Source organism: Dermochelys coriacea, chromosome 2, assembly GCF_009764565.3.
Source record: "Dermochelys coriacea isolate rDerCor1 chromosome 2, rDerCor1.pri.v4, whole genome shotgun sequence".
Taxonomy (NCBI): Eukaryota; Metazoa; Chordata; order Testudines; family Dermochelyidae; genus Dermochelys; species Dermochelys coriacea.
The window spans coordinates 232,074,116-232,087,574 of NC_050069.1; the positions used below are offsets into that span (position 1 = coordinate 232,074,116).

Sequence of the window (13,459 nt, forward strand, 5' to 3'; positions counted from 1 at the left end):
CATGTTAAGAAATCAGGAGAGTAACGTTAGGTGCACATGAGTCAAGGAAATTGAAAAAGTTCCCCTTTCAGATAACATGGTAAGTCGCCTCATTGATGACATGTCAGGTGATACAGAGATGATGCTCCAAGAAAAATTAAAATCAAGCAGAAAATGTAATGTAAAGTACGTTAATGGAGATACTATCAAAGAAATTTTTTTGTTTTGCAAAGAACTGCCAGGTCACACGGCTGGAGAAGAAATATTCAGTGTGACAACAGTCTAACTTGAGAAAGGAGAACTCCACTGGCAAAATTATATCAGTATTTGTACCGATGGGGCATGCTCCATGATCGGCAAAGTGAAGGATTTGGAAGCAAGGTCTGGGATCAAAATCCAGATATGTTGGTAGCTCACAGTTTCCTGCACCATGAAGCTCTCGTCGCTGAAACACTGCCAGAAGAACTGTCTTTAGTATTAGATGGAGCCGTAAAGATAGTGAACTTTATGCAATTGGGGCCCTTAAAATCAAGCCTTTTCTTCTTGATGTGTAAGGAAACAGGAGTGGAGCACCAGAGTATACTTTTAAAGTATGCTGCCTTTCCCATGGAAAAGTTCTCTCATGCTTGTATAAGCTGAGAGGAGAGATCAAAATATTCCTAACTTCTGAGAAATCAATGTACATGGACTTGATTGCTGATATGACATGATCTGCCACCTCAATGAACTGAACAGGAAAATGCAAAGTAGAAACAAAGATCTTCTCTCCAGCACAGATAAATTGCATGGGTTTAGGTCTAAGCCAGGGGTGGGCAAACTACAGCCCACGGGCTGCATTCAGCCAGACAGCCGTTTTAATCTGGCCCTTGAGTTCCCACTGAAAAGCAGGGTTTGGGCCTTGCCCCGCTCTGGCGCTCCAGCCAGGGACCAGCATCAGGGGCCGCTCCGCACAACTCCCAGAAGCAACAGTATGTCCCCCCTCTGGCTCCTATGCATAGGGGCAGCTAGGGGGCTCCGCTCCACACACTGCCCGCACCCCAAGTGCCACCACCGTAGCTCCCATTGGCCACGCCTCTGCGTAGGAGCCAGAGGGGGAACAGGACGCCTGGAGCCTGCATCTCTGAGCCACCCCCCTGCACCCCAACCCACAGTCTCATTAAAAGTTTTTTTTGTTATATTTATTTTTTTTATATATATTTTTATATATTGTGGTCACTCATCACAGACTGTGAATCTCAGCATGCATCATTGCTCTATTAATCGAATTCAGGGCAGCATTTTGGAGTTCCATTCCACATCAGATAGTGCGAGGCTCGGATCTTTGACCAAGAGTTTGGCAATTGATGCTGCTCACTTCCAAAGCCATACAAAAAAAGAAGTGCCTCAAAGAGAAAAAGGTAATACCATAAATCTTGATATATAGTATCGTTAGTTGAGGTTTCTTGATTGGTTCAACTTTTGTATTATTTGTTGTTCCTCATATAATTAAAAAAAATTTATTTGGTGTAAATGTGAGAGTCAACTGAAAATACTTGTCACAGTCTGTACAATATAATTAATGATGTTAGAATATAACATAATTAACTGTATTGTACAGACTGTGAATGGCAAGGGTGGTAATCAGCTCAAACCGAGACTATAAGAGGCAGAGTTCGTTTGGAGACAATATGGTGGTATGCCTCAAAATAATTAAAGTTGTGCTGCAGCTGAGAAAAGGTTGCGAACCACTTATCTAGAAAACTATCTACAATTAATTTACAATGCACACAAATACTAAGAGCACTTGCTAAGACAAGCCAAGTGATTCCAGTGACCATCACAAAACGCAAGAAGGAACTGAGGGAGCTATGTTGGGCCCTTTATACCTGTGCACAGCAGTGCACAGCAGCAGAGGGTGCTCAAGTCGCCCAAACAGGTACCACTAAAGGAAAAATTTTCAATGACTGTGCACGGGATGCACAAATACCAAGAGGGGAATGCACATGTGAAATCACTCAAAGAACAATGAGCGAGCTTAAATACAGTATCGTTTCAAACTGCATTATACATTAAATCTCACTAGGGAATCTTTAGTGCTTGCCATCAGGGTTTACATGGACCAATTAATGCACAACACATTAATACACTTTAGAAATCACACCCCCTCTACTCTGCATTACTGATCTGTGTAGACAAGCCATTAGATACAAGTAACCATTTCCAGTGTCTACTGGATAAACAGTGATTTATTGATTTGCATTGGGGTGTTTTAACAGTGTTAATCTGTTAAAATCAGAAGCTCTATTTATATTGTATTTTATTTGTCTCTTAGACTGAAAAACTCCTTGGGGCCAGGACTTTGTTTTTGTGCGTTTTGTAAAGTGTTGTGGAGTCTTAGAAAACTTTAGAAATAACTCCTTAAGCTTCCCATACATCATCAGCTTCAAGGCTTGTGTACGTTTCTCAACACTGCCCTACACATTATTAATGCTTCTGCTAAACAAAGATTAGAACACTTTAAAAAAAAATCTGGTCACAAATGTCCACTAAAACCAGATCAGTTTGAGGCAAATAAGGTTCTATTTGCAATAAGTGACTATGTGATAAGACAGACCTGTATTTATTTCAATAATTCTGACATGCTGCAAAGTTAGCAACATGTTCAAATATTAATGGTTTTGCTATTCTGTGTTATGTGTGGATATCAATAGATAAGCAAAGTGAGTCATGCTAGTGAAATGCAGGTCAAAACTTCCTTACTGAGATAAAAAATGCTCAATGATTTTTCTTACCTGGTCATGCATTAATGTTGCAAGATGAGTTGTTTTTCCCCCAGGTGCAGCACACATGTCCAGAATTCTCTCTCCGGGCTGAGGGTTTAAAACATGGCTTACAACTGCAGAGGGCAAGTTCTATCATTAAAACAAAAAGGTTGAATTAATGCTTTAAAACAGTCTTATTTCAGGGATGACAAACGAAGGGAATATATACTGAAAACCATCTCATTAATCAGTGAAGGCACTTATATTTTTGTTGCTCTCTCTAGTACAGAGCTTGAATAATTTCAATTTAAATACTTCATATTAAGTGTATACCTATCTTTCACTTTACATCTCTGGTCGCTTTTCTCCTAAACTTAACCATTAACAATTGAGGTGCTGGGCATTTCCTGGAGATTCATGACTAAGGCAACTATAAAGCTAAATAAAACAGGATGATACTGTTACTGACCGTGGAGTTGCCCTGTAATACCATATTGACCTGGTCATTAGGATGTTTACTATATGAATGTATTTGTTTAGCTTAATGGAGGGCTGTAAAGAAAGCAAGTAGAAAGTAGAATAATGGCTCAGAATAAAACACCTCTCAGCAAACATTTGAAGGTTTATATGGGACAATGGCAGAGTTGTTAGCTCTGGAGTCTGCCTCAATCTCCTGCAGAGCCTAATGACCTGGTTTTGAGAAGAAGGGCTGAAGAGTAGGAGCAATGACCTGGTTTTGAGAAGCAGGGATGAAGAGCAGGAGCTGACAGAAACAAAGGAAATCTGATTGGATAAAAAGTGCCTCGGGCTATGTCTACACTACAGCTTATGTCAGCATAATTTATGTTGCTCAAGAGGTGTAAATAAACCACCCCCCAAGAAACGTAAGTTACACCAACATAAGTGCCAGTGTAAACCGTGGACTGCAGAGGTGGTTTTATTATGCTGATGGGAGAGCTCTCTCCCATCAGCATAGAGCGTCTTCACCAGAAGCACTATAGCAGCGCAGTTGCACTGGTGCAGCTGCGCCTCTGCATGTGTAGAAAAGCCCTCACTCTCTCTAGGCGGGAGGACAGTTGAGAAGCTGAACAGCCAGGCTGATACTCAGCACCCACTGGAGTGCCTGAAGAAGTTAGACCTGCCTAGGCCACCCTCAGGGATGGCAAGCCGAGAGACAAGATAGATTTGTGTGTATACTGTTTGTTTTAAAATCCCTTTTCTCTAAAAGCTTTGTTCCAACTAGTAAAATAAACAATAAGGTGGCTCTCTAGTCACTATATACACACCACTGATCACAAGGGAAGAATCACAGTCAGAGCTGCTGAACAAGCACAGTTGATACACAAGGTACAGTAGCCCAGGGAATGGTATGGAGTGGGAGAACTGGAATTCCATCTGAAGACAGGTGAAGGCAAGAAGCCTGACACATGAGGGGGCATGCTCAGGGAAACCAGGAAGGAGACAGAGATGCGGCTTGTTTTGGTATAAACAAGGTGTTTGTAGATTAGCCAATCAGATTCCTTAATCTGAATACTAACCGAAATTTAATATTTTTTACAAATGTAAACTACAGCTCCAAAGCTAGAGCTCCAATGCTAACATTAGATCTCAATCACATGGTTTAAGGCACTTGAAGCAGGCTTTGCACTGCATTAACAGAGTACATGTACTGGGGAGAAAAGAGGGTTACTCGCCTTGCGCAGAAACTGAGGTTCTTCAAGATGTGTGTCCCGTGGGTGCTCTGTTTAAGGTGATCGGGCACTCTGCAAGTCTAGTCGGAAAATTTCGACAACAGTACCTGGCTGGGCCGCACGTGTACTCTCCCCGTCTTGCAGCAGTTGATTAGCGCTGTGCAGCCGCCACGCCACATCCCCCCCACCCCGTTCCTTCTGTTCCGCAGAAAACTAATTAGAACTCCAAAGTAGAGGGGAAGAGGAAGGGTAGTGGAGCACCCACGGGACACACATCTTGAAGAACCTCAGTTACTGCACAAGATGAGTAACCCTCTCTTCTTCGAGTGATGTCCCTGTGGGTGCTCCACTTTAGGTGGATGTAGAGCAGTGCACCTCAGGTGAAAGGAGTGGATTGGATTTAATTCTGAATGGACGATAGGACTGTGTGTCCCAGCCGAGCGTCAGATGTTGAGACCCGGTCGATGCCATAGTGTTGTATGAATGTGTGGAGTGATGTCCAAGTAGCTGCTTTGCAATTGACATTAAAACGCACGTCATTCAAAGAGGCTACTGATGTGGCTACTGCTCTTGTGGAGTGTGTTCTGACCCGTGAAGGCGGTTGTAGTCATGTTGACAGTAGCACAGCTGGATGCAGCCCGAAATCCATTTGAAAAGTCTGCTCAGAAATCCAAAGTCTGCCTTTGGAGCATTCCGTGGTGGAGAGTAACAGCTTAGGAGCTTTTCTGAACAGCTTGGTCTGTTCTAGATAAAAGACTAGTGCCCTTCTGACATCCAGAATGTGGAATGTCACCTCTTGCCTATCCTTATGAAGTTTAGGGAAGAATGTGGAAAGATGGATGGGTTGGTTGAGGTGAAAAAAAGAAGAAGAGACTTTAGGCAAGAATTTAGAGTGGGGGGTCTCAGAGTCACCTTATTCTTAAGAAAAATTGTATATGGTGCCTCTGCCATAAAGGCCCCTATTTCTCTGACACGTCTTGCTGATGTGACGGCTACTAGAAAGGCTACTTTCATGGAAAGATGTAGTAGTTAACTTGTAGCCAGAGGTTTGAACAGGGCAATTATCAGAGATCGAAGCACTAAGGTGAGGTCCCATGGAGCAGTTGGGGCTCTAGGTTCTGGGTAGAGGTTACGAATGCCCTGCAGGAATTTTTTAGTAGTTGGATGTGCAAAGACCAAAATGCCATCCACCTTGTGGTGGAAGGTTGTAATTGTAATGAATTCATTGAAAGACCTGATTTCTTAAGGTAAAGATGTAGTCCAAGACTATGGGCAGGTTAGAATTGGTGGCTTTGATTTGTTTGTTTAAGCACCACGTGTGGAATCTCTTCCATTTGTGAAGGTATGTCGAGTGTGTAATTGTCAGTCTGCTGTTTAGCAAGATGTCCTTAATTTCTTTGGAGCAGATCATCTCCTCACCTTGAAACCATTGAGGAGCCAGACTCTCAGACAGAGCATCTCCAGGTTTGCAAAGTTTGGCCTGCATCCTGAGAAAGATTTGGGAAAAGTGGAAGGACTTCCTGTGGACATGCTGACATCTGTTGTAGATATGGATACCATGTTTGCCTAGGCCATGCTGGAGCTAATCAGGATGACTTTGGCTTGATCAGATCTGATCCTGTGGGTGACTCTGGACAGTAGTGGGATAGGAGGGAACGCATACAGGAGAGGTGCATCCCATGGGATGAAACATGCATCTCCTCTGGATTTTGGTTCCAGACCCACTCTGGAACAAAACTTTGAACATTTGCTGTTCCAGCTTGTGGCAAATAGGTCTATCAATAGGAATCCCCATTGTTGAAATATGTTCTAAATCATGGAGGTGTTTATTTTCCACTTGAGGTCGTGCATGAATTTTCGGTTTAGAGCTCCCGCCACGATACTCTGAAATCCCAGTAGGTAGGTGGCTGATATGTTGACGTTGTGTTAGATGCACAACGTCCACAACTTTATGGCCTCTGTGCATAGGGATCTCGCTCTTCCCTGTTTGTCCATCATGATCTGTATCAACTAGAAGCATGAAGTATGCACAGGTATTATGAACTGTTTGCAGTTTCAGAATGTTAATGTGGAGTGTTGATTCCAAAGGAGACTACTACCAAGGGATAGCTCAGTGTTTGAGCATTGGTCTGCTAAACCCAGGGTTGTGAGCTCAATCCTTGAGGTGCTCATGTAGAGATCTGGGCCAAAAATTGGGGATTGGTCCTGCTTTGAGCAGGGGGTTGGACTAGATGACCTCCTGAGGTCCCTTCCAACCCTGATATTCTATGAGTAGTTACTGCCTTATACTGTGAGGCTGTCTAAGTGGGCACCCCATCCCAGTAGGGAGGCATCCATTGTAATTACCATTTCAGGATGCGAGTGGAGGTGTAGGAAGGGGATGCCTGTGCACACGTTGTGCAGGTGAGCCCACCACTTTAACAAGTTCTTGACCTTCATTGGCATGCTTAGGAGTTTGTTCAGTCTGTGTTTGTGTGGAATGCACACTGTCCTGAGGCAAGCTTGCAGGCAGTGCATGCGTAGTCTGGCATGATTTACAACATGAACACTTAGTAGACGAAGGCAGGTCACCGCCATGTGACCTAGTGATGAAGGCAGGTCCCAGCAGATACTTGTAGACTGTGTATCATGGTATCGATCAAGTCTGTCAGGGCAACAAATCTCTGAAGTGGTAGTGATGCTTTCGCCTATATAGAGAGTGTAGGTAGGCCCCAAGAAAGTCCATTTGTTGAACTGGTCTTAGTGTTGGCTTTTGAAGGTTTATTTATAGACTGAGATCTATGAAAAGTGACATTGTCTTTTGCATGGCTTTGACAGCTTCTTCTTGAGTGTGAGCCTTGATTAGACAATCATCTAAATACGGGTAGCTCATGACCACTTGCTTGTGTAGGTGGGCCGCCACTACTGCTAGAATTTTGGAAAACACTCGAGGGGCCATGGAGAGACCAAAGGGTAGTATCGTATATTGGAAGTGGGCCTGTCCCAATACAAATCGGAGGAATCGCCTGTGTAGTTGGTGCATGGTGATGTGAAAATATACATCTTTCAGGACAAGGGCTGCAAACCATTCCCCTCATTCCAATGCAGAAATTATTGTTGCTAAAGACACCATCCTGAAATGTGTTTTGACGAATTTGTTTAATTGTATTAAAAAATAATGAGAATAGAAGCTCTTCCCTCCGTGTTGTACTGGCACTAGTTCTGTCATGCTTAGTTGCAGAAGTTATTATATTTCCTGTCTCAAGAGTGACTCATGAGAGGGGTCCCTGAAGAGCGACAGGGAGGGAGGATGGAGAGGAACTGGATGGAGCAGCCGGTCTTAATCTCTAGTACCCATTTGTCAGACATGATAAATACGCCAGAATGGGTAGAAGGGTACCAGATGGTCTGTAAACAGATGGTTGGTGGAGTGTGGAGTTAGCAACAGTAGTTGGGGGAGGTCTGTCAATCCTGTGACCAAATCTTCAAATTTGTTTTTTGGAGAAGGGTTGCTGTGATGTGGATGGCTGTGAAGAATTTGGATCTTCGTTTTGGTAGTCTTTGAGGATCATACCGACTCTGGTTCTGTGTGTACAAAGCTTAAGACGTTGTGACGTAGAATACTTGCCCTGTTTGCATTTTGTTGCAGGTGTATAGATGCCCAGAGATCTAAGAGTGACTCTCGAGTTCTTTAAGGAATGAAGTGACTTGTCAATCTTGCTGGAAAACAGCTTTGGACCTTCGAAAGTAAGATCCTCTACTGTTGATTGCACCTCCCTTGGAAACCCCACAGGAGCAGCTAGGAGTCCTGGCGCATTACTATGGCAGTTGCAATGGTCCTCGCTGTCAGTGGAATCCAATGTTGTCTGAAAGGCTGTTCGAGATATAAGGTGCCCGTTCCTGCTGGGCTGTTTGCCTATGGCTGAACAGAAATGTTCCCCGCTGTTAGCCATGTGGTGGGGGAAGGCAAAATGCGACCTTGTAATGAAAGCACATGTGCTATGTATGTAATGTTAACAGCAAGGTTTACCGTGAAAGAGTGTACCCATTGTTCTATAAAATGTGTCTTTTCAAATACCACTGTCCCTTTTTTTTTCTCCACCAGCTGCATGTGTTTCAAGGATCAGAGGATCTTCTCCTTCCCAGAGGCTAGCGAAGATTAGAAGGCGAAAAAAACGCACTCGCAATGAAATGTTCTCCGAGCTCATGCTGTCCTCCCACACTGACAGAGCACAGATAAATGCATGGAAGCAGACAATGTCAGAGTGCAGGAAAGCACAAAATGACCGGGAGGAGAGGTGGTGGGCTGAAGAGAGGGCTGAAGCTGAAAGGTGGCGGCAGCGTGATGAGAGGAGGCAGAATTCAATGCTGAGGCTGCTGGAAGATGAAACCAATATGCTCCAGCATATGGTTGAGCTGCAGGAAAGGCAGCAGCAGCACAGACCACCGCTACAGCCCCTGTGTAACCAACCGCCCTCCTCCCCAAGTTCCATAGCCTCCTCACCCAGATGCCCAAGAACACGGTGGGGGGGCCTCCGGCCACCCAGCCACTCCACCCCAGAGGATTGCTCAAGTAACAGAAGGCTGGCATTCAATACATTTTAAAGTTTTAAAGTGCTGTGTAGCCTTGTCCTTCCCTCCTCCACCACCCCTCCTGGGCTACCTTGGTAATTATCCCTCTATTTGTGTGATGAATTAATAAAGAATGCATGAATGTGAAGCAACAATGACTTTATTGCCTCTGCAAGCGGTGATCGAAGGGAGGTGGGGAGGGTGGTTAGCTTACAGGGAAGTAGAGTGAACCAAGGGGCGGGAGGGTTTCATCAAGGAGAAACAAACAGAACTTTCACACTGTAGCCTGGCCAGTCATGAAACTGGTTTTCAAAGCTTCTCTGACGCACACCGCACCCTCCTGTGCTCTTCTAACCACCCTGGTGTCTGGCTGTGCATAACCAGTAGCCAGGCGATTTGCCTCAACCTCCCACCCCACCATAAATGTCTCCCCCTTACTCTCACAGATATTGTGGAGCGCACAGCAAGCAGTAATAACAGTGGGAATATTGGTTTCGCTGAGGTCTAACCGAGTCAGTAAACTGCACCAGCGTGCTTTTAAAAGTCCAAATGCACTTTCTACCACCATTCTGCACTTGCTCAGCCTGTAGTTGAACAGCTCCTGACTACTCTCCAGGCTGCCTATGTATGGCTTCATGAGCCATGGCATTAAGAGGTAGGCTGGGTCCCCAAGGATAACTATAGGCATTTCAACATCCCCAACGGTTATTTTCTGGTCTGGGAAGAAAGTCCCTTCCTGCAGCTTTTGAAACAGACCAGAGTTCCTGAAGATGCAAGCATCATCCTTCCCAGACATCCCACGTTGATGTTGGTGAAACGTCCTTTGTGACCCACCAATGCTTGCGGCACTATTGAAAAGTACCCCTTGTGGTTTATGTACTCGCTGGCTTGGTGCTCCGGTGCCAAGATAGGGATATGGGTTCCGTCTATGGCACCACCACAGTTACGGAATCCCATTGCAGCAAAGCCATCCACTATGACCTGCACATTTCCCAGGGTCACTACCCTTGATATCAGCAGATCTTTGATTGCGTTGGCTACTTGCATCACAGCAGCCCCCACAGTAGATTTGCCCACTCCAAATTGATTCCCGACTGACCGGTAGCTGTCTGGCGTTGCAAGCTTCCACAGGGCTATTGCCACTCGCTTCTCAACTGTGAGGGCTGCTCTCATCTTGGTATTCTTGTGCCTTGGGGCAGGGGAAAGCAAGTCACAAAGTTCCATGAAAGTGCCTTTACGCATGCGAAAGTTTCGCAGCCACTGGGAATCATCCCAGACCTGCAACACTATGCGGTCCCACCAGTCTGTGCCTGTTTCCCAAGCCCAGAATCGGCATTCCACCGCATGAACCTGCCCCATTAGCACCATGATGCCCACATTGCCAGGGCCCATGCTTTGAGAGAAGTCTGTGTCCATGTCCTCATCACTCTCGTCACCGCGCTGACGTCGCCTACTCTCCCAGTTTCACTTTGCCAGGTTCTGGTGCTGCATATGCTGCTGGATAATGCGTGTGGTGTTTAGTGTGCTCCTAATTGCCAAAGTGATCTGAGCGGGTTCCATGCTTGCTGTGGTATGGCGTCTGCACAGAAAAGAGGCGTGGAACGATTGTCTGCTGTTGCCCTAACGGAGGGAGGGACGACTGACGACATGGCTTACAGGGTTGGCTTACAGGGAATTAAAATCAAGAAAGGGGATGGCTTTGCGAGAAACTGAATGGCCGCCTCAAGGATAGAACTCAAAACCTCAAGGATAGAACTCAAAACTGGGTTTAGCAGGCCGTTGATTTCACAGAGGGAGGGAGGGACGGAGGAGAAAATGAATATAAAACAAATCTGGTCTATTTCTTGTTTTGAGCCACTTCATCTATCTTTATACATAATGCTGGTAGCAGACTGTGCAGTACGACCACTAGCCATCAGGTGATCCTCCTGGGTGCTCGGCAGAAGATGATGCAGTATGACTACTGGCCATCTTCTTCTGCTGGCTGCAGATTAAAAGACTCTATCGCCATGAGACAAAACAAGGGAAATGACCTGGCTGAGTCACTCCCATGTTTGCCCAGGCGCTCGGTTAAAAGAGCACCCAGGACTATGTCGATGACAGCTACCAGTCATACTGCACTGTCTGCTGCCAAAAGGCAATAAACTGCTGCTGTGTAGCAATGCAGTACCACGTCCGCCAGCACACAGGAGACACAGGGTGACGGTTAGCTGAGCGGGCTCCATGCTTGCCATGGTATGGCATCTGCACAGGTAACTCAAGAAAAAGGGCACAAAACGATTTTCTGCCCTTGCTTTTACGGAGGGAGGGAGGTAACGGGGGCCTGACGATATCTACCCAGAACCACCCACGACAATGTTTTAGCTCCTTCAGGCACTGGGATTTCTACCCAGAATTCAAATGGCGGTGGAGACTGCGGGATAGCTACCCACAGTGCAGAGCTCCGGAAGTTGACGGATGCCTCAGTACTGTGGACACAGTCCGCCGACTACATGCACTTAGAGCATTTGTGTGGGGACACACACACTCGACTGTATAAAAATGCTTTCTATAAAACCGACTTCTATAAATTCGATCTAATTTCGTAGTGCAGACATATCCTGAGACTGGTGTGCCAATTGCCCTGAATGAGTAGTAGTTTATAATATAATTTGTTAAAAAACAAAACAAAAAAAACCCCACACACCACAACCCCAAGCAGTCTTCCCCAATGATTAAAAGATGCAGAAGTATATTTCATCTGTAGTACCAAGAGGACAATATTTTTAAATTAAATACTTTTGATAGTAATAATGTATTTAAAACTACAATATATTAAAAGAACAACAAAGTCCCACTGAAACCAACAATGGAAAAATTAAGGCTGGAACATAGTCCTTAAATATCCTGCATTATGACTAGATATTTTCACAAGCAAGATGTCACTTATACTTTGGAACTTCTGCGATATGGTACAATGTAGTGAATTACATATTGAACACAATGCTTTTATTGGTTTAAGACTTTCCATATGTTTAGTTTACAGCAGAATTTTTTAAAGGCCAAAACAAGCGATGGGTTTGTTTTTAACTAAAGACAGCCTCCTGACTGAATAATCTGCATCACCACAATAGGAATTTATGTGATAAGGGACTCAGATTCCAGACTAACCACAAGAGCTCTTTTGTAGATTCCAGCAGAAGCTGAAAACACTGCCCGGAAGATTTGAAGCTGTGCAAAAAGAGTGTGTGTGTGTATATATATATCTCAGTTTCAGTATGTTTGAAACAGATACCTGTAAATGCTTTATTCTATCTATCTATTGGGGAGTCAAGAAGGGTGAGATAATATCTTTTTTTGGATCAACTGCTGTTGATTAAAGACTCAAGCTTTCAAGCTTACACAGTGCTCTTCTTCCGATCTATATTCTATCTATATCCAACTTCCGCGAAGAAAGTATTGAATTAGGTGTTATGGTAGCACTCTGAAAATGGAATCCCTCTGGAGTCCTAATGAACCACCTGAAGGATATTTATTGTTCTGAAAATTGTACAGCCCCGTTTAGTAATGCACTTACCTGCAAAAACAAATAACTGGACAGCACATTGTCCAACGAAGGACTAAGGTAGACTGGGTCTGTCATTCTTACACCTATTCCTCTGAAAAGCAAGAAACTCATATTAAATCTGATTCCACTAAATTATCTGCTCTGTTCTAAAATTCTAAAACTACATTTTGCCATGGAAATATTCCTTTGTTCTCTTAATAATCACCTTTTCACAAGACATTCAGAAAATTTCTGAGTGACTCAATTGATACTACTTTAGCCAGTGATGGTCTGCTTTTTGTTTTTCAGCAATATTGATATTAATGATAAAGGGGCACATTCCACTTAAATCACCAGGGTTATACTTATGTAACTGTGAACAGAATTTTGCATAAGTGAAAATATATAAAAATCAAATCAAATAAAATAAACCTTTTACAATTTTATAACCCAAGCTAATGAATACTCTTTGAAATGTCATCACATTGGATTCACCAAATGGGTGATCTGCAAAGTAAAGAAAATATTTCTCTGTATTTTGCACATTAAAAATGGTCAAGAAAGAATGCTTTCCTCATATGTAAAACTTGCATACTACTCATTTATTTACTTTGTAGCAGTGTTGTGAGGATTAATTAATATCTGCTCAATGACTTGAAAATGTGAAGTGCTGTACAAATGCTAGGTTTTACTACTATTATTTATTAAAATGCAAATCTGAGAAACTCTAAAAAGCTGAAAGAAGAATGTGAGCAGGAGAATCTGAGGACTGGAAGGGATGTAGAGAGGTCATCTAGTCCAGTCCCCTGCACTCATGGCAGGACTAAATATTATCTAGCCCAGGGTGGGCAAACTATGACCCAGGAGCTGCATCTGGCCCTTCAGAAGTTTTAATTTGGCCCTCGAGCTCCCACCGGGGAGCAGGGTCCGGGGCTTGCCCTGCTCTGACATGCCAGCCTGTGAGCAGGGTC

At 44.0% G+C, this 13,459-nt stretch overlaps 1 protein-coding gene across 10 annotated transcripts in view; it reads right to left on the bottom strand.

Moving 5' to 3' along the window:
- NSUN6 (NOP2/Sun RNA methyltransferase 6) overlaps nucleotides 1–13,459 on the bottom strand; it is a 59,447-nt gene that overhangs the window by 22,880 nt on the left and 23,108 nt on the right. For all 10 annotated transcript variants that reach the window (XM_038390892.2, XM_038390891.2, XM_038390893.2 and 7 more), the window contains 2 exons: nucleotides 12,519–12,600; nucleotides 2,751–2,870 (listed from right to left, as the gene is read on the bottom strand). In XM_038390892.2, coding sequence (XP_038246820.1) covers nucleotides 2,751–2,870; nucleotides 12,519–12,600 — 202 coding nt within the window. The remainder of the gene's footprint in view (nucleotides 1–2,750; nucleotides 2,871–12,518; nucleotides 12,601–13,459) is intronic.